This window comes from Telopea speciosissima, chromosome 10 (genome assembly GCF_018873765.1).
Source record: "Telopea speciosissima isolate NSW1024214 ecotype Mountain lineage chromosome 10, Tspe_v1, whole genome shotgun sequence".
Taxonomy (NCBI): domain Eukaryota; kingdom Viridiplantae; phylum Streptophyta; class Magnoliopsida; order Proteales; family Proteaceae; genus Telopea; species Telopea speciosissima.
The window spans coordinates 62830090-62856135 of record NC_057925.1 but is presented as its reverse complement, the minus strand read 5'-3'; the positions used below and the strand labels follow the sequence as shown (position 1 = coordinate 62856135).

The 26046-nt window shown below is 40.3% G+C and overlaps 2 protein-coding genes across 2 annotated transcripts; one reads left to right on the top strand and one right to left on the bottom strand.

The window, feature by feature from the left end:
* Positions 1–86: 86 nt before the first annotated feature.
* Positions 87–22174, top strand: LOC122641933 (transcription antitermination protein NusB). Its single transcript, XM_043835273.1, has 7 exons — positions 87–435; positions 528–604; positions 803–937; positions 4655–4709; positions 4924–5011; positions 21651–21749; positions 21861–22174. The coding sequence occupies exons 1-7, from the start codon at positions 125–127 to the stop codon at positions 21984–21986; spliced, it is 891 nt and encodes a 296-aa protein (XP_043691208.1). The 5' UTR covers positions 87–124; the 3' UTR covers positions 21987–22174.
* A 1988-nt stretch (positions 22175–24162) lies between these two features.
* LOC122641936 (zinc finger A20 and AN1 domain-containing stress-associated protein 6-like) lies at positions 24163–25641 on the bottom strand. Its single transcript, XM_043835276.1, has one exon. It carries the CDS (start codon positions 25143–25145, stop codon positions 24636–24638), a length of 510 nt encoding a protein of 169 aa, XP_043691211.1. The 5' UTR covers positions 25146–25641; the 3' UTR covers positions 24163–24635.
* Between the last annotated feature and the right edge of the window lie 405 nt (positions 25642–26046).

Genomic DNA, 26046 nt, shown 5'->3' with positions numbered 1-26046 from the left:
TGAAATTTTCTAAATCTCACGGGTGAAAGGGTAATTAATATTTTTTTTGGGTTACCAAAAAAAGAAGATATTGTTATCTGGTTATATATTCTCAGAGGCCATTGAGTTCTGATTTTGAAGCAGAATGGAAGGAAGCTCTGCTCTCAGCTTCTTTTCTTCGAAATTCCATAACAACTTGGATTCTTTCAGTATTTTTACCGCTTTTCGACCGTCTCAGACGATTAGGTTCTATCCCAAACGAATTAAAAGTTGTTTATGGGCCAAGAGAAATATCTTTTTATCGTCCGTTAGAAGCTCCCTTACTTCTCCTGCTTCCGCCGTTACAGAAGCTCTAGAAAAGGCTTCAGTCTCTGTTTCTTCACTGAAAGAAACGTTTCCAAAGATCGATAAGAGTGGAAGGTTCTGTAGCCCGAGAGCTGCCAGAGAGCTTGCTCTGTGAGTGGAAGACCCTCTCTCTCTCTATCTCTCTCTCTGGGTTTGCAGGTACTTTTCTTTACGAATTTGAAACGGTGGAAATGTAATGGCAGGTTGATACTTTATGCTGCTTGTTTAGAAGGGTCTGACCCAGTTCGGCTGTTAGAAAAGAGACTGAATGCGAGAAGAGGTCGGATTTTCTGCTGCTTGAATTTGCTCAATTTTGTTCATTTAGAACGTTTCTTTTATTCTGAACGAATTATGTATTCTAGCTCTATCTATCAAATGTAAAGAGTTATTCTTTTAGAAGGAGAAACCCCATTGGCACTGGGGAACTCCCTTGATGAAGAATACTTTTGATTTACTGGTATCTCATCTTCACCTTCAGAACCTGGCTATGAGTTCAACAAGGCCTTGTTGTTGGAATACAATCACATGAGCTTCAGTGGGCCCCCTCTCTCGACGGAGACAGAAGAAATGGCAGAGGAGCACTTACGCAAGAATGAAAAGGAATCTGCAATAGGTAAAACTGTTAACCTTAATATTTTTTCTTAATTGCACTTTGTTTGACACGCATGTCAAATGGATTCGTCCCAGTTTAAATTTAGTTATACATGGTGGGTTTTTCCAGTGGAATTCCCATTATTTTATTTTTCGAGGATGAAGTCAAAAGCTTCTTAGCTTCTTATCAAGTGATACCTAAGTTCATAATTGAGAGGCTAAATGTTTATAAACTTCCCAGCAAACTGATGCACAATTCGACATATTTTAAGCTACGAATTCTGTATTTTTTGTTGGGAGGGGGGGACTTGGGGAGGTTGGGGGATGGATACGAATTATGTACTTTGAGTGCTAGCAGTTTGTAGTACCTTTGATTCAATTTGTTGTGCTGCTACTATAACTCACAGGTTATAATAGTTTAGTGTCTCTTCCATGATATCAATTGGCAGATCCATTTCTTGGATATTGATATACCATTCTGCGGAGTCGTTTAATGTGTTATGGTCTCTTCCATGAATGTGATTATAATCTAGTGGGACATAATCTTTGCAATGGTCGTTTAAGATGGTATGGTCATGTCCAATGGAGGCCTAGGGACGCCCCAGTAAGGAGGAGTGATGTGATCCCGATTGAAGGAGCTAAAGAGCTAGGGGCAGACCTAAAATGACTATGGGAGAAGTTGTGAGGAAAGAGATGCATAGTCGAGGTCTTGTTCCTAGTATGACCTCGGATAGAACCTATTGGAGGGCAAGGATCCATGTAGCAGACCCCATTTAGCTGAGATTCTCCTGACTTGCTGGGCTGTGCCGTTTTCCTCTTACTTTCATCTGTCACCTCTTTTCCTATCTCTTGATTATTTTTTCCCTACCTTGTTTTGTTTGGATCCATGTAGCCGACCCCATAGTATTGGGATCAGGCTGAGTTTGTTGTTGTTGTTGATTTCCCATTCTGCGTGATTACTACCCGACCTTTCAAATGCTTTCTTTGATTGCTTGATGTTATTTTCCAACTTATTCTTCTGATGAATCCATGCATTGCAATTACATTATTTCTGATGCTTTTTCTTTTCACAAACGTGTGATGAATGTGATTATAATCTACTGGAACATAATCTTGGCAATGGTCTGAGAATGTTAAACACTGTGTGAAGAAGCAAAGCTGGGCACCCATACAGCCTAGACCTCATATACTGTCAGAGAATCAGATATATTTTTCTTTTTTTGAGAAGTAATATTCATTGACTTAAGAGAAAAGGATTATGTAGAGATACAAGGGATACATTGTACCATGTAAAGATCAGCTCAAAGAGCTAATCTAAAACAAGTGCAACAACCAAATAAGAGTATAAAAATAGTTGGCATCTTGGTCACTGTGGTGATCATTGATGAGATCTCCGTTAAAGACTATTGATTATCCCAAAAATGCTTAAGCTCTTAGGTGGACCCAACTGATATATTAAGTCATCCAAGGTCCCAAACTTAGTCAACAGCAACAACAACAACAAACTCAGCCTTATCTCAACTTATGGGGTCGGCTACATGGATCTAAACAAAACAAAGTAGGGAAAACAGAGTTTTAACCAAAAAAAAGGGAAAGAAAAGATGGGGACAGAGATGAGAGATGAAAAAGGAAAATTACAAATGAAAGATGGGAAATAAATAGAAAAATGAACGATGAAAGATGAAAGATAGTGAAAGGAAAGAGGCATAGCCTACCGTGTAAGGAGAATCTCAGCTAAATGGGGTCTGCAACATGGATCCTTGCCCTCCAATGGGTCTGTCCGAGGTCATACTTGTTCTAGCTTATGCATGTCCTTCCTCACCACTTCTCCTATGGTCATTTTAGGTCTGTTCCTAGCTCTTTTAGCTTCTTCAATCGGAATCATAACACTCCTAACTGGGGCATCCCTAGGCCTCCGTTGAATATGACCATACCACCTTAAACGACTCTCTCGTAGTTTGTCATTGATCGGGGCAACTACCAAGTCCGATCTTATATGTTCATTCCGTACTTTATCATTGTTTTTTCACACATCCATCTTAACATCCTCATCTCTGCTACATAAAGTTTATCAATATGACACTTCTTAACTGCCCAACATTTTGCCCCCATACATCATGGCCGGTTGAACAACAGTCCTATAGAACTTTCCTTTAAGCTTTAAAGGAATACGTCGGTCACACAACACTCCGGACGCACCTCTCCACTTCGTCCATCCCACTTTAATTCTCTGTGAAACATCATCCTCTATGTCACTTTCTTTATTTATGATAGACCCCAGATATCTAAAATAAACACTTTGCGGTATGTCTCTTGCCTTGATTCGCACTATATCAATATCCATCATAGTGCGACTAAAATTACACATCATATACTTCGTCTTCGTTCTACTGATCTTAAGGCCTCTTGTTTCCAAGGTTGATCTCCATAACTCTAACTTAGTGTTAATCCCTTCTTTTGTCTCATCTACCAGAACAATATCATCGGCGAATAGCATACACCGCAAGACCTCTTGAATGCTCTTGGTTAGTTCGTCCATGATAAGCACCAATAGATAAGGGCTTAAGGTGGATCCTTAATGTAACCCAATCGTAATTGGGAATTCCTTGCCTTGACCTCCTTTAGATTTTACACTAGTCACCATGCCCTCATACATATCTTTAATTACCTGCACATATTTACTCGATACTCGTCTCTTCACTAGAGTATGCTGGATTAAATCTCTAGGGACTCAGTCATAGGCTTTTTCCAGGTCAATGAAGACCGTATGGAGATCCTTCTTGCTATCGCTATATATTTTCATGAACCTCCTCACTAAGTAGATAGCTTCTATTGTAGATCTACCTGGCATGAAGCCATGAAGCCAAACTGGTTCACCGACATATGAGTCTCTCTTCTCAAACGGGCTTCAATGAACTTCTCCCAAACATAGTCAATATGGGATTATTCCCTGACAAAGACAGATTAGATATGTTCAAGGTAAATCATGGGGCCTCCATGCAGACATAAAGTTTTTAGGTTGAAGTCAGTTGACTGCAACTAACTGAACTTGGCTCGCATGATGTCGACGATTGAATAGTATTCTTCCATTTTAGCTTGTCAACTACTGTTGTAGTTCATGACATAGTATCTTATAAGTAACACATTAGAGATGTTCTTATGCCTAGGGATGTGTTAGAAGATTTGTTTTATTTGGAGTTGAAGGATACATGACAGACTTAATTCTTTTTATTGGGAGGACAATAGTTTTTTGTTGCTACGTTTTTTATCCAGGTTACCCATGATATGAACATTTCTCAACTTCTCAATGTGTTCTATGAATTATCCATACTGGTAGGAAATCTTTCTGAAACTCATTCTGGAAGCCAGCGACCAGCCTCAAACCTCACCTACTGCAGAGGTTTACCTGTCTTTGAACCTTATGAAGAGAAAAGTAGCTCATTGAGTTTCATTTTATATTCCTAGTGTGTCCAAATAATTGAAGCTTTGTGTGTGTGCATCCATGTGCCCTTTTTTTTTGGGGGGGGGGGGGTGTTTGAAAATATTGTTATTTGCTGCTGTCATCCTTCAAGCTTTAGCGTACCAGCTTCTTCACATCAGTTACCCTCTTCGCAACCTATTCGTGGCAGATTATCTGGCATATTATCAGTAGAAATCTAACAATGTAGGTAATATTGTACTTTCTTTTTCCTCTTTATAGCATGAATGTTGAACATTTTACCTGTTCTGTGTATCTCAGAAGCAGAAGTCCTCTCAGCTCCTCCAAAGTTGGTTTACAGCAAACTAATTTTACGGTATGCCCCTCAGGGTTAAGTTTTTAAGTTTGTTTTCATAAAAACACTTTCTAGGAAAAAGGTGCTATCCTCCCATGAGTACTTGTGCACTTCCCTAGAAGTTTGAGCTTCAATACCATTCAAGGTTGAGGGCAGTTACCCTTGGATGAAAGGAGGGGCAAGAGTCTTGCAGAATTTTTTGGTTGTACTCACTGTATTCTTCTTCCTTTCGCAGATTCACAAAAAAACTTTTGGTTGCAGTCACAGAGAGATGGGATAAGAATGTCCTTGTTATTGACAGCATAGCTCCTCCAAATTGGAAGGTGCATACCTTGAATTACGGGTTTTTAAACCTATTAATTGCTCTATTCTACTTGTCAGCCAACCAAATCAATCTTTTGATTTTATTAGCATGTGAATTTTCCCTACTAAAGTTCAAAGATTATGGAACAATCATTACTGATTTAAATTTATTATCTTGCTATGTAAACTGCAGCTAATAATCTATCTTATGTTCCATGCATAGCACGTTCCTCTTTCTGTTGCATTTATCTTCTTCTTTTTTCCCCACATTGCAATAGCTATGTAGTTGTTGATATCTGCATGTACATGGGTGTATTCCATTTAAGTTCAATGATTGTGGAATCATCACCTATCCCTAAAAAACTGTGGGATAATTTTATTGATTTAGCTTATTACTGTCTTGTGGTGTGTAAACTGTAGCTTGTTTCTATGTGATGTTCCATCCATTATGTGCTCTGTTGTATTAATCTTTTTTTTGAAAACCCATTGTGTAGCTATGTAGTCATTGATGTGAGCATCAGTGTATGGCATGTATCTAGTTATGTGCCTCTGCAGATAATCATGTGGTTTTGCTCCTCTTCATATAACGGTATGAACTTAATGTGAAATTATATTGAAGCAAGCTTGTCTACGAAAACTCATATATGGTCCAATTTAAACTAATTCAATACTTTAAGCTTTCTTTTTCGCTCAAGCTTTCATTCTATTGTTAATGCTTGATCCCATGGTGAGCACTCTTTCTCTTGATAATGGGCAAAATAATTCATAGAGAAACACAGAAGAGGAGGATCAGGATGAGAAAAGACCCGATAACGTAATTTTGTGAGCCCTCCAACTTGGAACTTTACAACTGCAAATAAATGGAGAATATTAGCCAAAAAATGGAGTCACTAATTCCATGTAATGCTTTCAGAAACCTAGGGAGTTACCATATATGCTGGTTCAGCATTGATCATTCAAGTTCATTCAAGTCTTTGTCCTGTTTCTTTCTGACCATAGATCCCTGGTGGCGGTTTCTGGCCTTTGAGATCTTTCCTACTTCCATCATATGATTTGATGATCGATCACCTCCTGATATCTCCTAGTGCCTCTGGCACCACCCGGCTCATTTACAAAAGCAACTCTTGCAAAACTGGCAGGGCAATGACTGGTCATGAATTGATTCTGCCTTGCCATATTGGAGGGTTGATGCAGTTGCATTTGGACATTAATACCATATGGAGGCCTATGCGCATGCTTGGAAGACCCATAAGGTGTTGGTGGCAGTTTAGTAGGCTGCAATGGAGCTTTGGATAGTTATATTATAGGTTGGGCCTTTTATGTTTTTTGGGTTTCATTATAATGGGCTTAATTTATAAGCCCATAAACTGGGGACAAAGTTTACATACGAGATTAGTAGTTAAGTGTTTGAGATAAATTAAGATACTAAATAGTTAGATAGAGTTATGTTTTTAGTTTATTTACTTTCTTGAGTATGTTAGAGTGATTAAGAGTCTTTTTACGAGTCAATTTAGGCATTTTAGAAGATCTTTATAAATGTAATACAACCCCCATAAATTAGAGATGATTGGAGGAAACAATAAGAGTTTTTTTTTTTTTTTTTGGTAAGAGTTTTGGTGTTGTTGAGCGGTATTGGTATCACAAACTTGATGTCTCCTCTCCACTTCATTGCTCCTTCCATCGTTGTAAGCCCCAAGATAGCCCATTGTCAGACTAGATTACTGGATGACTAAGTAGGTCTTTGTCTTAACTCCCTGGTCGGCCACTTCATTGGAAGCCGACCACCATTCAATATTGTCAAACTCTCCCTCACTAAGCAATGGAGACTACTAGGGAATGCTGATACCTACCCGATGGATAATGGTTTTTTTTTTTTTTTTTTTTAATCTTCAAGTTCTTTGATGAACATGGCAAGTTGCGAGCACTGGAGGAAGGTCCGTGGCAAATCGGCTGGAAACTGACATTTCTCCATTGATGGGATTGCCATCTCCAGCACCATCGTGTTGACCTCAGTTCAATCCCTGAGTGGATCTCTCTGCCTGGCCTCCCTCTCCATTATTGGTGTACAGATGGTCTTAGTATTGTAGGTTCGGTGTTGGGAAAACCTCTTTACTCAGACGCCAGAACCAAGAGGAAAAACAGACTCGCCTATGCTTGAATCTGTATTGAGGTCTCTACTGAGGAACGCCTGCTTTCCTTCATCACTGTCACCGACGATGAAGGATATTCGTTCGAGCAAGGTGTTGCGTTCAAACGGAGCCCTCCCCATTGCCTTGTCTGCAAAGCTTTTGGATACGACTCCAGCCTGTGCTCTCCCAAATCAATTGTGGATGTAGATCAGGAGACCCAATCACTTATCCCAGATACCGTCACTTCTATTTCCTCTAAACACCATCCCACCATTCACCCACCTCCCCCTCCTCCCTCATCTTGGGCCAAAATCCCTTCTGGTCATCGCTCTCCCAGCTGAGACCGTCGTAGAAGTTGTCGTCCACATGGCCGTTGAATCCGTGTGCAACCTGTATCTCATCCCTACCGCTGGTCCGTAACCAAGGAAGGACTAACAGTTCAAACTGATTCTCCTCCCTGCAACCTGGTGACGTCCCCAAGGCTGTCATTGTTGCTGTTCCCGAGGCCGTTGTAGATCCTATTCCCAGTGTTAATGAACCTTGCTGCCCTCAGTCTAGTCGGTTTCTCCAGCAAACCCTGCATGCTTCTTTATCGCTGCAACTGCCATAGAATCACCTTACTGTCACACCCTCATCCGTCATCATCGCCCCTTCTCCCCTCTCCGCTCCCTCAGCTTCTGCTGGTTCCGATGATGCCTTTTAGTCCACCGTCCCCCCTTTTACCCCTCGCTTACTCGATCTCGGGAGTGGGGCCCAGTCTTCTTAATCCAGCTAACGATGTTGGCAGTACTACTTTCAACCCAATTTCTGCCTTGGCCCAGTTTCTAAACCTAAATCTAAGCCCACAGCCCATCAACCCCCAACCTTTATAATTTTATTGAGCCCATTATCTCGGTCTCCCCTTCCCTGGCCCACAACTCTAGTTTAGGATACCCTGACCCAATCTTTCAGCCCAGCTCCTTGGCCTCTCTGGGTTGGTCCAGCCCTCCTCTCCAGCTCTCTCATCCCAGAGTTTGGACTCCTCCCTCTCTAACGACCTAAAAACCGAATTACCCATCTTCTTTGCCCGTATCCCATGGCTGATGGCGGTACTTTGACTCGATCCTGCTTTGTCCCACTAAAGTTTCGAGACCTATGCCTCCTCTCCCTTCCCAGTCCCTTTGATGTAGATCACAAGTCCATATGTACCAGCGGGAACAAGCCCCAAAACCAGTCCAGCAAGGTTGTGGATTCGACTGCTGTGAGAGGCAGCATGGTCTGATGATGTGGCAAGTTTTTGTTGGTTTGATGGAGCATCACCTAAGGCAGCCCCAGCCTAAACAGAAGAATGAAGAAGATAAGAGACCAAGACAAAATTTAAAAACAAAAATAGATTTGAGGGCAGATATGGACAAGCTGGTGGAGATTGAATGCAACTTTGAAGACTTCTAGAAGACTTTCTAATTTATTTAGTTTCTTTTTCAGTGTCCTTCCTTTTGTTTTAGAAGGCTGATATATAAAGCTTTACTAGTTTCTAACTCTAGTTAGTTTCTATTTTCAATAAGTTGCCATTGTCACTAGTTGCTAGGTTTAGTAGTTTCTATTTCCTACTTTCTATTTTAGGAAGTTTCTATTTTCTACCTGTTAGGAGTAAGGGGGAGGAGGAATCGTGAATAGAGCTAGCGTAAGCTCTCTATTCACGATTCCCCATTCAGGGGTATTTTTGTCTCTGTATTAGTTTATTCAAACCTATTTTAAATATACTGATTTGGGGGCAGTCTAACTTACGGCTGTATCTCCCAATTGCAGCAGCTCTTCTTCCTCCTGTCTTCTTCTTCTTCTTTCTTCTTCCTCTCTACATTTATTACATGGTATCAGAGCAAGGACTGTAGGAGTCGATCCAACATCCTTAATCCTTCTCTGGTCCCTGCGTTTTATTTTGAACAACCTTGCGGTTTGAAGACCTAAAGGTTTGGGGTTTCCCGTGATATTATCTTAAAGGGGATGCAGCACCCTTTGCTGCAGTTTTGTGAATTTATTTGAGACTAGTTCATGTCAATATAGAGGAACTAGGTCTCGGCTTGGGGTATGTATAAAGGGTGAGATCGATTCAGGTACTGTTTGTGATTAGAATCTGAATCGAGTTATTGGTGGTGATTTTTGTTGCTGGCTGGATCGAGTTATTGTGGTGTATCAATTCCAGAAATTTTTTGCTGGCTGAATCGAGTTATTGGTGGTGATTTTTGTTGCTGTCTGGATCGAGTTATTGGTGGTGTATTAATTTCAGAAAATTTTTCAGTGATTGATTGTGATATTAATTAAGAATGGGTGATGCAAAGACTACTGTGACTGAACTGTCCTCTTCTCATCGCATTACCGAAAGGAAACTTGAAGGGATTTCTAATTTTCAGCAATGGAAAAAGGTGGTTCGATTTGCCTTGACGGGCCGTGATCAACAGGATCATCTCACAAAGCCAAAGCCTGAAGGAGACACGACATGGGATACGGTGGATGCACGCATATTGAGTCAGATGTTGAACTCAATGGATAATCAGATTGCAGACCTGGTTATTCACATTGACACAGTAAAGGATTTATGGGAATACTTGAATGTCCTCTATTCTGGGAAGGACAACTTGTCTCGGATTTATGGCTTGTCCCAAGCTTTTTATAATGTGGATTAGAAGACTGACTATAACCCAATATTTTACGGAATTCAAGCAACTATATGAGGAGTTGAATTCCATTCTTCCTATCACGTCTGATGTGAAAGAGATGCAGCAACAGCGAGAGCAGCTGGCTGTTATGGTATTTTTGGGTGGACTTCAAAAAGAATTTGAGCCAGTGCGGTCTTAAATCCTCGGTGGGGATAGAGTCACCACACTTCCAGAAGCTTTTTCTCGACTTTTACGGGTTTCTCGTGAGAACAGCCAAGATTCCACCCATGGTAATGAGAGTTCAGCTCTTGCAACATTTCCCAACCGTGGGTCCAGTGGTGGGACAGGTATGGGCAGCAGTGGTGGTAGCCGTGGACGTGGGTCAGGGAATAGTAAAGCACCCACATCCGGTCCTTCAGAGACTTTAGGACAGGTGCGCACTTGTCATCATTGTGGCAAAGCTGGTCACATTCAGCGCTTTTGTTGGAAGTTTCATGGTAAACCACCTCAGTTTGCAAATTTAGCCAGCAGTGATCCAATGGTTACCCCTCCTTCCAAGCCTGAGGGTAAAACAGTGACTATGTCTGATGAAGATTATGAACGATTTACTCAATTTCAGAATTCTCAGTCATCTCAATCAAGGATTTAAGTATCGGTATCGGGTATCGTATCGGTCGGGCGATTTTAAGAGACGTATCATATCATATCGTATCGTATAGTATCGGAGATACATATCGACCGGTGCAGAAACGCATGAAAATGATCAAAATACACATGGAAATACACTTTTGGACAATAAAAACAATATAAATAAGCAATTTGTGTCATATATCATGCATATATACTAAGAATTGTGAATAATCAATAACTAGACAAGTGCGGCACATTGAAGTTGTTATAAAAGATTAAAAGATGAAATTTCTTACATGTAGAGTCACTCTATTGCCATGAAGAATGTCGGGGTGGATCAAAGTCATGTCTGTAAGGGTCTTCAACAATAGGAGCGACTAGGATGATGTTGTGTACTAACCGAACATATATATTAGCATTTGTTTTAAATTTTAGAAGAAAATAAAAAAAAATTCTTTTTAAAGAAGCAATTTTCGGTTTTGGGTAAAAAATGCAAAGAAACATGGATTTTGAACTCAAATCTTTGTAAATGTATACAAAGAATGCAATACTAAGTTAGTTTAACATATTCCCTTCGAATCATAGCAAAAAAAATACCAAAAATCAAAGATTTAAACAAAAGAATCAAGTTTTTTTCAAAAAACCTAGCTTTCCCTTCAAGAACACCTTTTGATTTCGAATGTAGGCTGTTAGATGCAGCAAATGATGAGATTTCACCTCCTTTAGTCGTTAAAGGAATCAAAGCCCTCAACAAATCGTTGGCAAAAACCAAGTTTAAAGATGTTTTTTGATGGGTTTCTCAAAGTTGGAACTGTTTTTTTTCCTCCAGCCTGCTCCTGCTCGAGTTTTCCGTTCTGAGAAGACTTGGGCCCATGTGATTTTTAAGCTGCCGATACGTATCGAGACGTCTCGATACGTATCGTTATCTAAAAAATAATAAAATAATGGTTTAAATCATGTCTCGTCTGTATCGATACATATCGACCGTATCGTATCATATCGATATATATCGGTCGATACATACCGATACATTCGAGACATTTACATTTAAAAAAAAAAAGAAGATACGTCTCGACCTGTCTCGTCTCGGCCACGACCGATACCGAGACATATCGGCCGAGACGATACGATACACTCCGATACTTAAATCCTTGATCTCAGTTCTCCACTGCTACCCTAGTTCAGCCAGGTAATGCTATTGCATGCCTATCATCTACTTCTCGTCCCTGGATCATTGATTCAGGTGATTCGGACCATATGACTGGAGCATCATGTATTTTTTCTTCATTTCGTGAGTCTTCTTCCGATGTTGTGTTAGCCGATGGATCTCTTGCTAAAGTTCGGGGTACAGGCACTATGCAAGTTACCCCCTCTTTGTAGTTGTCCTTCGTTTCTTACTTGCCCAAATTTCCTTTTAATTTATTATCTGTTCGAAAATTCACCAAAGCTAACAATTGTTCTGTTACCTTTTTTCTTGATTATTGTGAGTTTCAGGATCTCCAGTCGAGGAAGACAATTGGTAGAGGTCGCGTATCTGGGGAACTGTATCTTCTTGACGACGCATCCACTGTGGCGTATTCGAGTGTGGCACTTCCTCATCAGATTCATTGTCGTTTGGGTCATCCTTCATTGCAGAGTTTGAAGATTTTAGATAGTCGGTTTCAGTCCTTGTCTAGTTTATAATGTGAGTCTTGTCAGTTTGGGAAACTTCACTGTGTAAGTTATCCCCCTCGAATCAATAACAGGGCTGTCCAACCCTTTTCTTTAGTTCATTCTGATGTGTGGGGTCTATGTCTTATTACTTCTGTGCTGGGTTTTTGTTACTTTGTCACTTTTGTAGATGACTTTTCCAGAGTTACCTGGATTTATTTAATGAAAGATCGTTCTGAATTGTTTTCCATTTTCTGTACTTTTGTGCTTGAAATTCAGATTCAATTTACTACTTCTTTGAAAGTTATTCGAAATGACAATGCAAAAGAATATTTTTCTGCTCCCTTTAATGAGTTTATGGTTCAGCATGGGATCATTCATCAGTCCTCCTGTGCGGATACACCTCAACAAAATGGTGTAGCCGAGAGGAAGAACAAACATTTGATGGAAGTTACTCGATCTCTTTTATTTGAGATGAAAGTGACTAAAATTTTTTGGGCTGATGCTGTTTTGATTGCGTGTTATCTTATTAACCGCATGCCTTCTTTTGTTTTGGGTGGTGGTATTTCATATTCTTTGTTGTTCCCTTCCCATCCATTGTTTGTCTTACTACCACGTGTTTTTGGGTGTGTTTGTTTTATTCGGGATCATCGTCCTGGTCGCTCTAAGTTGGATCCTAGAGCTCTTAAATGTCTTTTCGTAGGGTATTCTAAAACCCAAAAGGGTTACCGTTGTTATTCTTTTGATTTAAGAAAGTACTTTGTTACCGCTGATGTCTCCTTTGAATCTACTCCATTTGTTGCATCCTCGCTGCCTGCTTCAGAGTTGGACGGTGATCTCCCTCTTTATGTTGTCGATACTTCTTCTCCTGTGCAGGACCTTTACCTCATGTGCCACCTCGAACACAACCACTGGCTGTTTTTCGTCGTCGCCCACTCGATGAGCCGACACATCGCATTACACGTATGGAGAGATACAGTACCCAGGCAGCACCATCTCCCTCGTCCTCCTCGCCTTCAGATCCCCCTCCAGGTAATTCCTCCTCTGCTACTATACCTTCTATTTTTGATCTTGATGTTCCTATTACTACCCGTAAGGGGTTTCGTAGTTGTACCCAACACCCTATTAATCGTTTTGTGTGCTATGCTCGTTTGTCCTCTTCTTTTGTTGCTTGTTTGTCTACTTATGACAGTTATCCTATTCCTAAGTCGGTGGTAGAGGCCTTGGCTCACCCTGGGTGGAGGGCTGCCATGACTGGGGAGTTATCTGCTCTGAAGGACAATCAGACATGGGATCTTGTTTCTTTACCCTCTGGTAAGTCTGCTATTGGTTGTTGCTGGATATTTATGGTGAAGGTTAATCCTGATGGGTCCGTGGCTCGGTTGAAGGCCCGTCTTGTTGCTAAAGGCTATGCCCAGGTCTATGGTGTGGACTATCTGGATACTTTCTCTCCGGTTGTGAAACTAACTTCTGTCCGCATTTTGATTTCATTGGCTGCTATACATCACTGGCTGTTGTTTCAGCTAGACGTTAAGAATGCATTCTTGCATGGGGACCTCCTTGAAGAGGTGTATATGGAGCAACCTCCTGGGTTTGTTGCTCAGGGGGAGTCTGGTAAGGTGTGTAAGTTGAAGAAATCTTTGTATGGGCTGAAACAGTCACCGAGAGCGTGGTTTGGCCGTTTTACAGATGTTGTGCTGGAATTTGGTTTGACTCGGTCTGAGAGTGATCACTCAGTGTTTTTCAGGCAATCAAATGCAGGGAAGATATTTTTGGTAGTTTATGTAGATGATATTGTTATCATAGGGGATGACTCTTCAGGTATTGAGAACTTGAAGACATATTTGGGACAGCAATTCCAGACTAAGGACCTGGGACGACTGAAGTATTTCTTGGGTATTGAGCTAGCTCAATCAAGGAAAGGGATTTCGCTCTCATAGCGAAGTATGTGCTTGATTTACTTTCAGAGACAGGATTATTGGGATCTAGGCCTTTGGATACTCCTATGGATCCTAATGTGAAACTTATGGCAGAGGATGGGGATGTTCTGGATGATCTAGAGAAGTATCGAAGGCTTGTAGGGAAACTCAACTATTTGACTGTGACTAGACCTGACATCTCTTTTCCTGTCAGTGTACTGAGTCAATTTATGTCCGCCTCTCGGACAGCTCATTGGGAGGCAGTTATAAAGGTGTTGCGATATATTAAGAAGGATCCAGGGTGTGGTCTCTTATACTCTAATCATGGCCATAGAAGGATTGATGGATTTATTGATGCGGATTGGGCAGGATCTCCTATTGATCGAAAGTCTACTTTAGGCTATTGTGTCTTTGTTGGAGGGAACCTAGTTTCATGGAAGAGCAAGAAACAGACTGTGGTAGCTCGATCTAGTGCAGAGTCGGAGTATCGGGCTATGGCTCATGGCGCTTGTGAACTAATTTGGATTAGACAGTTGATGGCTGAACTTGGATTTGGTGATGAGTCTTCAATGCTGTTGTGGTGTGACAGTCAGGCTGCTATTCATATTTCTGAGAATCCGGTGTTTCATGAGAGAACGAAACATATTGAGGTTGATTGTCATTTTGTTCGTGAGAAGCTGCAGCAAGGGATTATTTCTCCTCGTCATATTCGCACTGGGGAACAGCTTGCTGATTTGTTCACCAAGCCTTTGGGAAGTATGAGAGTAAATTATATTTGTACCAAGCTGGGCATGATTAACATCTATGCTCCAGCTTGAGGGGGAGTGTTAGGAGTAAGGGGGAGGAGGAATCGTGAATAGAGCTAGCGTCAGCTCTCTATTCACGATTCCCCATTCAGGGGTATTTTTGTCTCTGTATTATTTTATTCAAACCTATTTTAAATATACTGATTTGGGGGCAGTCTAACTTACGGCTGTATCTCCCAATTGCAGCAGCTCTTCTTCCTCCTCTCTTCTTCTTTCTTCTTCCGCTCTACATTTATTACACTACCTTCTATTTTGAAAGCTTGCCTAAGCTATTAATAGGCCCCTATTGTAAGGAAGGATCAGAATTGAATAACAGAATTTTGGGGCCATGCTTGTCATCGGTTATGGGAGAACATTTCCTTTTCAATCGCTGGGATAGCTGTGGGTGAGAGACCCAGGGCTGAGATAGCCCATCCCCTACCTCCTCCTTCTATCCTCTTCTCTTTTCTTCTTATTCTTTATGTTCTCCATTCATATGTAATAGAAAAACAACAATAAAAAAAAAAAACAAGTGAGTTTTAGTTATTTAATTTGTTCCTTATCGTGTTGATCCTGGCTGCAATTGATCTCTCCCTGGTTAGAGGTCGACTCTTGCATTACCCCTCCCCTAGCCTCCCCCCTTGGTTTGACCATCTCCTAATATTCATGTTTACCATCATTGCTACCGGAGTAGCCCTGCTCTCCCCCCCCCCCCAAAGTTTGTCATGCCCAACCTCTGCAGGGCTCTTGTTGTGTTCTCCTAATCCTTTTCAATGAACCAAGGCCTCATTTGGAACTCCCGTGGCCTTAACTCTCCTTCTAAATACGCTGAGGTTTGTTCTCGTATAAAATTCCTGCAATCTGTATTCTGCTGCCTTATTGAAACTGGAGTCATAGAAGCCAATGCCCCTCGTATTACCTCTTCCATAGCCAGTGGTTTGTCCTTCTTATCCAACTGTCGTATTTGGTTTCTTTGGGACCCATCAAAAGTTCAAATTTCTCTTCTCTCCTCAGCCTCCCAGCTCCTCTATCTCAATATTTTTGACTATTTAGGGAATTCTAGTTTCTAAGTCACTTCTACTTATGCCTCTAACTGCCCCTCTGAGAGAGAGCCTCTCTTTGGGGTGACCTCTGTTGGATCGCATTGCAAGTTGGGTCCCTCCCCTGTGGATTAGGCAGTGATTTCAATGTTGTTCAGTATGGCCATGAAAACAAGATGGTGATCGGCTGGATGGGTCTTATACAAGGTTCGAGAACTCGCGAGATCTCGCCGAGTTTCTCGGTTTTGGGCCATACCGAGTCGAGTTACCAGTCGGTTCCTAGGAGTGCAATTTCTCGGCCGAGATCTCAGTGATATCTCGAGGCTAAAAAACAGGGTATTTTCAATGCAAAAAAACCAATATCTCGTCGATATCTCGGTTGGGCCTAAAAGTGCTATTTACTTGTATTCAGCTCATTTTTCACCCAAAAACCCATTTCCAACATAAGAGAGAGTAGGGACAGAACTCGATAGGCTCTAAACCAAGGGGAGAGGCCTTAGCAAGTTTCGGTCGACTAGTTGCAGTGGAGGGTAGACAAAAGTTAGACCCTGGTAGGTGGCATGATATTACATTTATGAATTATAATTTTATCTCTTTAGAATGTACATATTCTTACTATTCTATATTTGTAATGCAGCCAACTGGTGGGTGCTTTATGGTACAAGTTCACCCAACCTGAGGAAGGTAGCAGTGAGAGTGCTCTCGCAAACTTGTTCATCCTCCGGATGTGAGCGCAACTGGAGTACATTCTCATTGATACATTCAAAGAGGCGGAACAGGTTGGGTAGCGAACGACTGGAGCAGCTTGTGTATGTGCACTACAATATGAGATTAAGGATGAGGCACATACGTGAAGGAATTGAGGCCAATGATAAAGAACCCATTGAACTGTCCAACATTTTTCAAGAGGACTCTGATGACGATGAGCATGGTTCGAGAACTCGCGAGACCTCGCCGAGTTTCTCGGTTTCGTGAGATAGCGAGTCGAGATGGGAGTCGGTTCCTAAAACTGCAATATCTCGCCGAGATCTCGGCCAAGTCTCGATTGCCATTTCTCTGTTTTTTTTTAGTTATAAAATTTCAATATCTCGCCGAGCCGAGATCTTGGTATCGAGTTATATGGTTTTTTACCCAGTTTTCATGACCCATATGCCCATATGCCCATTTTTTTAAAAGAGAGCAATGTACAGAACTCGGAAATCTCGAGTTCTGTCCAAAGCTCTCTAAAGTTTAGAGAAAAACACTCCAAGAGCTCTCTCTCTCTCAAATTTCTTCCTATTTCTCTCAAATCTTTGGTGGATTATGATGTTTGAAGTGAGATTCAAGTGGTAAAGTGAAGATTCAACTCCAAATCATCACCTATTTGTAGGATTTCAAAGGTATTTTCTAATTTTTCCAAATCTATTTTTTTCAAAACAATTTGTGTAATACTTGTTAGATTCATGTGGTTTTGATATATGTTAAACATCTTTGCCCGATCTATCACTTAATGGAGTCAGATTTATTTTTCAGTTATTAAATTTTTTATTATAATTTCTGGAAAAATAAATGATTTATTTGAAAAAAGAAAATGAAAAAAATAGGATGAATAGTGATTGTTTGAAAATGAATTTGATATATGTTAAACAACTTGGGATGCTCTACAGCCTCATGGATTAATTTTTTATTTTCACCCATTAAAAAAATTATTTTATTTTTCAGATTTAATAAATATATTATAAAAATTTATAAAATATATATAATATTAAGGAAAAATACTTGTTGCTTATGGAAAATTATGTACAACATATGTACATAATATTCAACTTGAAATGGTGTGAAATGATGATCGTCATGAGGGGATGCGCGAGCAGTACCAGTATGAGGTGGGAACGCAGGGGGACCCTGTGCGTTTCACCGGTGAGTCTCAGTTTACGCATGCCACTCAAGATCAAGACCATGGTGGCCACCCTAAAACATACAAAAGAAAGAAGTCGCCAACACTCACATCAGTCATATGCTCAAGATGATGACAACAGTATGAACACCATGCTTGCAAGTTTCGGAAGCATGAGTATAGATACTACTAGTGAGCATCAGTCATGGCAATCATCTTAGCATCCTCATGGCTATGACTATGGCCAGGAGAGCACCGGTTCTGATTATAGTGCCTATGGTCAGTATGGGCAGTCAGCAGCTGAGTATGACAGACAAAGCTCTGGGTCAGGTTTTGGGTACACATTCCTAGTCCCAAACCAGCCATACATGCCTCAAACTCAATATGACAGTAGCAGTGGATCTTACACTTCATACCAACAGCCTCCCATGTGCCTTAATATAGGGAGATTGGTATATGTTGATGAGCAGACTTATATGGCAGCTGTGTCACACTATGTGCAACACTATAGCAATTCCATGACATGGGAATTCTTTGTGGATCAATTTGGGGATGAATTTATTACTCAATCATATTTTATGTAACAAATTCAGTGAACATTGATGTAATGTACTTTTTATTTGAATGTTTTGATTGATAATTTGATATGTACTAATTAGAATGTTTTGATTGCGTCTGTAACCGGCACTGATGTTGATGAATATATGTCGACGCAAGAGGGGCGTGCACATGCAGAGTCACCAAAACCTTTTGAGCCTGCTGTAGGAAGTTCTGCTGATGATGATGATGGTGGTGGTGATGACACTGGTGATGCTAGTGATGGTGATGGTGATGCTGGTGGTGGTGGTGGTGGTGAAGCTGCTGCTGCTAGTGGCATGCGGAGTGGCGGTTATTATGATGATCGTCATGAGGGGATGCGCGAGCAGTACGAGCAAGAAGTTGGAACGCAGGAGGACCCTGTGCGTTTCACCGGTGAGTCTCAGTTTACGCATGCCACTCAAGATCAAGACCATGGTGGCCACCCTAAAACATACAACAGAAAGAAGGGTCGCAAACACTCACATCAGTCATATGCTTTAGAGGAGGACAACAGCAGTATGAACACTATGCTTACAAGTTTCGGAAGCATGAGTATAGATACTACTAGTGAGCATCAGTTATGGCAATCATCTCAGCGTCATCATGGCTATGACTATGGTCAGCAGAGCACCAGTTCTGATTATAGTGCCTATGGTCAGTATGGGTAGTCAGCAGCTGAGTATGACAGTCAAAGCTCTGGGTCAGGTGTTGGGTACACATTCCTAGTCCCAAACCAGCCATACATGCCTCAAACTCAATATGACAGTAGCAGTGGATCTTACACCTCATACCAACAGCCTCCCATGTACCCTAAGATAGGGAGATTGGTATATGTTGATCAGAAGACTTATATGGAAACTGTGTCACACTATTTGCAACACTATAGCAATTCCATGACATGGGAATTCTATGTGGATCGATATGGGGATGAATTTCTTGTTCAATCTCATTTTATGTAACAAATTAAGTGAACATTGATGTAATGTACATTTTATTTCAATGTTTTGATTGATGTGTACTAATTAGAATGTTTTGATTGCTAATTTGCTATGTTTTACTAAATTATATGTAGATTAGGTTGTTTTAGTACGACTCGTCGCCTACCAACCTATGGTCCAAAGTGAAACTCATATTTGGACTTGTTTTTTGGCAAATCTGGGCATGCCATTGTGTTTAAATGGCCTGAAATAGGCTGGATACCAAGTTTCAGACCCAAAATATGTGTACAACCCACCGAGTTAGGGGTCCGAGTCCAAAAAAAAAAAAATTGCAGCAACTCGCCGAGATCTCGGCGAGATCTCGGCTCGACTCGGTTTCTGGCCTGGCCGAGATGCCACCGAGACCCGAGTTTTTGAACCTTGAACTTGACAATCTTTGTTGGATGGAGGGAGTAGAAATTATCTATTCCCTTGGAAATATCATTCAGGTATTACGAAATATTTTCTCTGATTCTCAGCCTAAGGATGAATTTGATCACCTTTAGGCAACTACCACGCTGTTAAGAACACGTTTTTTCATCCCTTTAACCAATGAATGATTGACTTCTACCTCCAGCACATCTCCTCCATTTGAACCGCCATTTCAAACCAAGGTTAAACCAGGCTCGAAATCGAAATACTTTGACCGAAACCAAAATTTTGGCCAAAAGCTATTCACTTTTTTCTTGCAAGTTTTGATGATGGGTTTTGATGGCCAAATGGCCAAATTAGGTCCTGAAACTTCTAGGTATAGTTGTCAAGGCGTCGCCTAGGCATCCAGGCGTTGCTTGGACTGGCGCCTTGGTTCCTTGCTGGTGTCACCTTAATTTTTGCCCCCCTCGACTGCCTTGGTTCGCCTAGGCACTGTGACAACTATGCTTTTAGGAAGCCGTATTTTAGGCCCTCTAAAAAAGTACACCCAAATTGATAGTTTGATGGTAGTGTGTGTTGTATACATTCTCCAATATGGCCTATTCATATGATGTCTAGTACTAGAACATGTATATTTCAATTAAAACAACTTAAATGTGCATTAGGAATGGATAGACATCAAATTATAAACCATTTTATAAATCATACATCATTATGTGGTTTGTTACGAAGAGTCAAATATATCGGAGTCAACGATACAAGCAACAAGTCACCCCGAGTCCTAGACCCTAATACCACATCGAGTTCTGGGCAGGATCTAAACCACTAGAATGTTGTTGCTGCTTCCGAATCAAGTTATCCTTCGACTGTATCACAAAAGCTGGCCATGTCATAATATGGCGGAAGAAATGCTGGAAGTCCTCCAGCTTTGAATCTTGCAGAAATCTTCCAAAAACGCAGCAAATTCTCGCTTCCACTGCGTTCCAACCTTGTACAGCAGTGAATTGGCGCAGGAAGCACAAAAAATGGGTTTTCCGAGCCTCATTGGCGAAACTATTTTAAATGTTCTGTTAGAATTTATGTATTTACAAGTAAGCCAAAGTAACGTTTCGTCCTAATTTTGGCGAAACGAAACTTTATGTACATTCTTAAGTATCGTATTGGGTTTCATTTCGAGCCTTTGCAAAACCGAAATATTTCGTCGAGTTTCATGAAATTTCGGCGAAACTGTGTACCATGCTTCAAACTCCTTTAGATTCAACCTGGCTTGGTGCTTTATTCTGATAACATATCTTTTTCCCTTCTTTTTTGTACCTATCACATGTCTGATTCAGGAGTTACTTCTATATAAATCCTCCCTAAGGTCTCCCAGATCCAAATCTTCAGTTTGGTTTTTTAGAGCTTTCAAGGTACAGCTCACTCAAAGATGAAAGAGTTTCACTGATACAGGATAACTGAAGAAAATCAAACCCTGTAGGTAGTTGGCCCAATCAAAGTATAACCTCACACCCTTTGATTAATAGGGTATTTTGTGCACCAATAAAAATTGATGCGAACTACTATGAAAGAGGTCAGAGGGGCAATAGAAATATAACTAAAAATAAAGGATAGAGGAAAATAATTGAAATTGCTAATAGGGTAAAGGAGAAACAAACAACTTGAGTAAACCTCATTCCAAACAAGTGAAGTTTAGAATATAGTAATGAGGGACTTAATCACATGTGGTTTGGGAGATGATGTTTTCTTCCTCACTTTTAATAATACACCCAGTCAGCCAGAAATGAAGAGTGAAAATGTAAAATCAAGATCACACTCAGAATGAATTTCTAACACCTATAGGGTAGGTTTAACATTTTTGTACTTGGTATGAGTAGCCAGGTGTCGCAATGCCATACTTTTGTATGCAACATCTCCAGATCGTTCCTGATTCTTTTCACCTCAATTATGTTGTAAATATCTCTCCAAAACTTTCTGTAATAATATGGATGACCATAATTTGCTAATACCTTCTTTCTCCCCCCTTTCCTCCCCCCCCAAAAAAAAAATAAAATTATTGAATGCTACAGAAGGAACCAGCTGCAAGAATTTTGGAGCTATGTATTCTCCACTTGGCGATGGGTGAAATAACTGTTATAGGGACACAGCACCAAATTGTCATCAATGAGGTTAGCTCCAACCCTCTATGCCTACCCCTTCACAAGTAAGACGTCTTTGTTACCTCTTTAAAGTACATCACTTCGGTTTATTTGATTTAATTTATATGGCTAACCGTGAAGGCAATTGATCTTGCTAAACGGTTCTGCGATGGGACTGCACCGCGTATTATCAATGGTTGCATGAGGACTTTTGTGAAAGACCATATTGAAACAAATATTTCCCAGCCCTTGAAAGGCAGAAGTTGAAAGTGGCAGTGGTGGATGGATCTATACCCACATATTCCGAAGTTCTGATTTAAGTATCAAATCCACAATCTAAATTGGCTTCAGAGTGTCGATGGAGATGATGGATTGCTCAGATGGCATGGGAGAAGACTAACTGATAGCTCGTGCCTTTTATGTTACAGTAGAGTTCCTCATATGTTCCCATCAAAGGAAAAAGAAAATTTGAAGACAATGTATTGTGTATTGGCAAAAGCTTTCCTGGTCAGCGGAGCAGGTGAGGGAATCTGTTGTCAGGACACCTAGTTCTGCCACAGGGAAGAGCAAATTGGCAAATAGGATCATATTTGGATTGGTATTGTGATAAATTTTAGACTCAAATTGAATCATTACCTCCTATGTTTGTCCATGCACCCTCTTGGTAGTAGTAGTAGTACTGTACCTTCTTTGTAGTCCTCTATTTTTCAGTGGTTTGTTTTGCTGTAGGGCTTTTAAGTTTGGAACTTAAACTGTGAGCAGGGGGAGCTTTGGACTCTTACCGATCCACAGACTTTAAGGCACCATTTGGTAACGATCTGGTTTTGAGAACAGAAGAACTGTTCTCCGGGAGTGTTGCCAAACGCTACCTAAGCCTGATTACTTGGCATGTGGCAAAACTACGCACCTGACCACATATTCCCTGATTAGACTGCTGGACCAGGAAATCTTCTTATGTATTTTAATGGTGTATGTAAGAAGGTTTCCTGGTCCTAAGCTCTATTAAGGAAAGCTAAGATTGGGCATAACCTTCTATAAAGTTATGGGTGTCTCTTTGATGGACAGCTTAGATTGGGCATTTCATACCTATAATCTTCCTGTGCTTCAAATTGGTAATGTCAATTAGAAAAGAATAAATATACAAACCATGAAATACAAGCATGTAAAAATAATAATACTATCATACTAGGTGGACAATTAAGAAAATTCCTTGATAATCGTCTGAAAAAGCTATATCCCTAAAAGTAAACAATAAATAAAATCATCAAAGAAATATGGCAAAAAGATTCCCGGATGGAGGGGTAATTTTTGATTGATAAAAACAAATTTAATTTCTATAATTCCAGCTTTGCATTCACGTCTTATTATCTATATGCGTCTTCCTATTTTCTATTCTAGGTTTCAGATATTTGACATTGTCATATCTGATCTCTATTGGTCGTGTTCTAGAAATATATCCATATGAGGTGGTTAACATTCGATTACATGTAAGTTCTCGTGAATCTCTTATTGGTAACCGATGTTCATTCATGGGAATATATGATTTGAGTGGAACCCTAATTCGTATTGAAAAAGAAAAAGAAAAACTACTGACAAAGTAAAGGATTACCGGAGTATCTAATGATTAATGCCTCTTTGGGTACAAGATCAAACCTTTCTATTCAAGAACAAACATGATTGACACGTCCCCATTATTATTTATCAAAACCAATTTGCATGGATTGGGTTTCTATTCCACATGTTTTGCTAGGCATAATTGCATAAATAATACATTAGCTACTACCCCAAGAAAAATTAGACTAGCTTTCCCTCACGGTTCGTTTGATTGCAAGTAAGAGAGGAAGGTAAGAGTAGCAAAATTAGTTTATAAAAATAAACAAATAAAGAAAGAAGAAGAGGAAGGAAACTTCTGTAATTCTCGTGAAAAATATCAAAGTTGCAAGTTTAACCAAGTTGGAGACCCCAAGGGCATTCAACTTCTTTTGTTCATTTGCGTGATAAATGCAAATTGGTTTGTTGAAAAATTGCTATGACGCATCGATTTGGATGGACCCTTGGTCACCTTTATTAAAGATTTGAGAAGGTGGTTTAACAAGCAAAACACCCTCTATACTGGATTTAGGACATATTTCCTTTCTTTCTTACTTGGAATTAATCAATATTATGACTCAGTTTTAAGGTTGTAAATATTGAAGGTAAAGAATGAACAATATATTCCCATCATCTGTAATGGCATGTACTAGTCATGTTAAAGGTATTATTACTACTATGGATGTTATTTTCGATGTGTTAAGCTAATGACATTTATTTTGGTATCCAAAGTCAAGGGCTAGGTGGGCAGAAAGAGGAAGGACAAGAACAATTTTTCAAACATCCATGGATTCTCTAATAACCCATTAAAAGATCCAAAGCCATTCTTTTTCTCCCTCAATTTGGCAATTAGTTCTCCCACTCCTTCAGGGCAAAGCATGACCAATTCTGGTCTACAACTGTTGAACATTTAACACAATTGATAGAATAACAAACACATTTCAATCATCATGCCCAATCACAAACCTTCAAATAGATACACATGGTTATGAACCCTAAAAAACAACCATAGATCATTTATAACACATTTCATCCCACAGAAACTGCTATTTTAATTAAACACAGAACCATTCAGCCGAGTGAGGTTCACAACCTTGGCAATATGCTACCTGCTCTGTCCCTCCCACGGAACTCCACCCCTGCCCCCCAAAATAGAGGAAACAAAAAACCTTTCTGCAACTCCCACCTTCCTAGCCTGTTTCCATTTTTTGCAGATATACCCTTAGATAACATACTAGAGATATTGGAGAACACAAATCTGAGAGAGGCCATTTACCTTCTCATACTTTTCTCTGAATCACCATTATCACAAATCAAATCCAGAAGTTAGATTTTCTCAATCTTCTCAGCCTTCACAACAGGGTTCGCCTTAGCTATGGCGTCCTGGCCAGCACTCCTGTAGTCAAATGAGCACTCATGCTTCTCAGAGTACCGGTGAACAGCACAAAATGTCCTACCGCATCGGCACTTGAACCCAGTCAGCCCAACGCGTTTTCGGCAAGACATGCAACGGTTTGGAGGCGGATTGACAGCCTCCTGACACGAGGAACCTTCTTTCAGTCCATGGCCTTCTCCCACACTATCCACCTTCTCTACAACAGGTTCGGGTTGAACCAAAGAGGATGTTATAGGCATCTTGTCAGCAACCGGAATGACTGGAGCTGCCCTGAGTTTTTGCTGCTGCTGCTTCATGAATAGATCGCTGTAGCACTTGGAACATAAGTTGTTGGTGGCTGCACTTCCAAAAAAGCCACAATTGTTTGCACACAAGATTGGGCCTTTGGGTGTCTGACATTCAGTTTCATCAGTCTCCTTTTTCCAACTTTCCTGTGCCATCCTCTGAAAACTAGAGGGAAAAACCCACAAAAAAATATTCTCTAGAAATGGAACTTCGGGAACTGATATGCAAAGTGGAAGAGAGGTGAAGTCCTAAAGCCTCGAAACTCTGCCCAGCCTTTCTTTCAATACAAACCAGCCTTCTGAAGAAATTTGTTGCACCAAAGCACCTTTTCTCTCTCCCTCTTCCTCCCCCCCACACCACTGTCTCTTCTTCTGCCAGGTTCTATGAAATCCAATCTAAGAATTTTGTAGGCTTGAAAAGCTCAATTCAGAGTCCCATAAAGTAACTTTTTATTGGAGAGAAATTTCAGACTGAACTCCAATGAACTAAACTTTATGACGGGATTCGAAGTCCTAGAATCGATATAAATGCAGTCCATCACCCATAACTTTTCAAAATGAATCAAAAGAGTCCTCAAAGAGAATGAATTCAGCTGTAACAATTGCCCCAAACTGCCCTTCCTCGTCTTTGAGGCCTAAATTCAAAATATAAAAAAACTCAGAAATTAAGACACAGTTACTGGGTAATGGCACTATTACTCGAACAGGCAAAGACAGATAATATAAAATAAAATAAGAACATCGTTCTTGTTTTAATTCATCATGAGGGTCAGTAGAGATTGCAACCTACATCTTTTCTTCTCTTTTTCATTCATTTAACTGGAAGCAACAAATTAAACACAAATTTTAAACAATATATCCGAGTGAGAGATAAAACACAGGCTCTTCTATCTAATCAGAAAAGAATGATCATGTAAGAGCATCATAAAGATAGATTCAATAGGGTACGCAATACACCAGATCAGAAATATGTAAAACTGCTACAATTAACCAATCTCCATTGCGATGGAGTGAATAAAGTCATGAAACCTTAAAGGGTTCCAGATTTTCCATTATC

Bases quoted from the DNA above. Each gene is read 5' to 3' on its own strand.
- LOC122641933 (XM_043835273.1), top strand. From the start codon at position 125: ATGGAAGGAAGCTCTGCTCTCAGCTTCTTTTCTTCGAAATTCCATAAC. The intron at 605-802 runs GTCGGATTTTCT...CTTCACCTTCAG, and splicing joins GAGACTGAATGCGAGAAGAG to AACCTGGCTATGAGTTCAAC. The intron at 5,012-21,650 runs GTGCATACCTTG...TGAATGCTACAG, and splicing joins TAGCTCCTCCAAATTGGAAG to AAGGAACCAGCTGCAAGAAT.
- LOC122641936 (XM_043835276.1), bottom strand. From the start codon at position 25,145: ATGGCACAGGAAAGTTGGAAAAAGGAGACTGATGAAACTGAATGTCAG.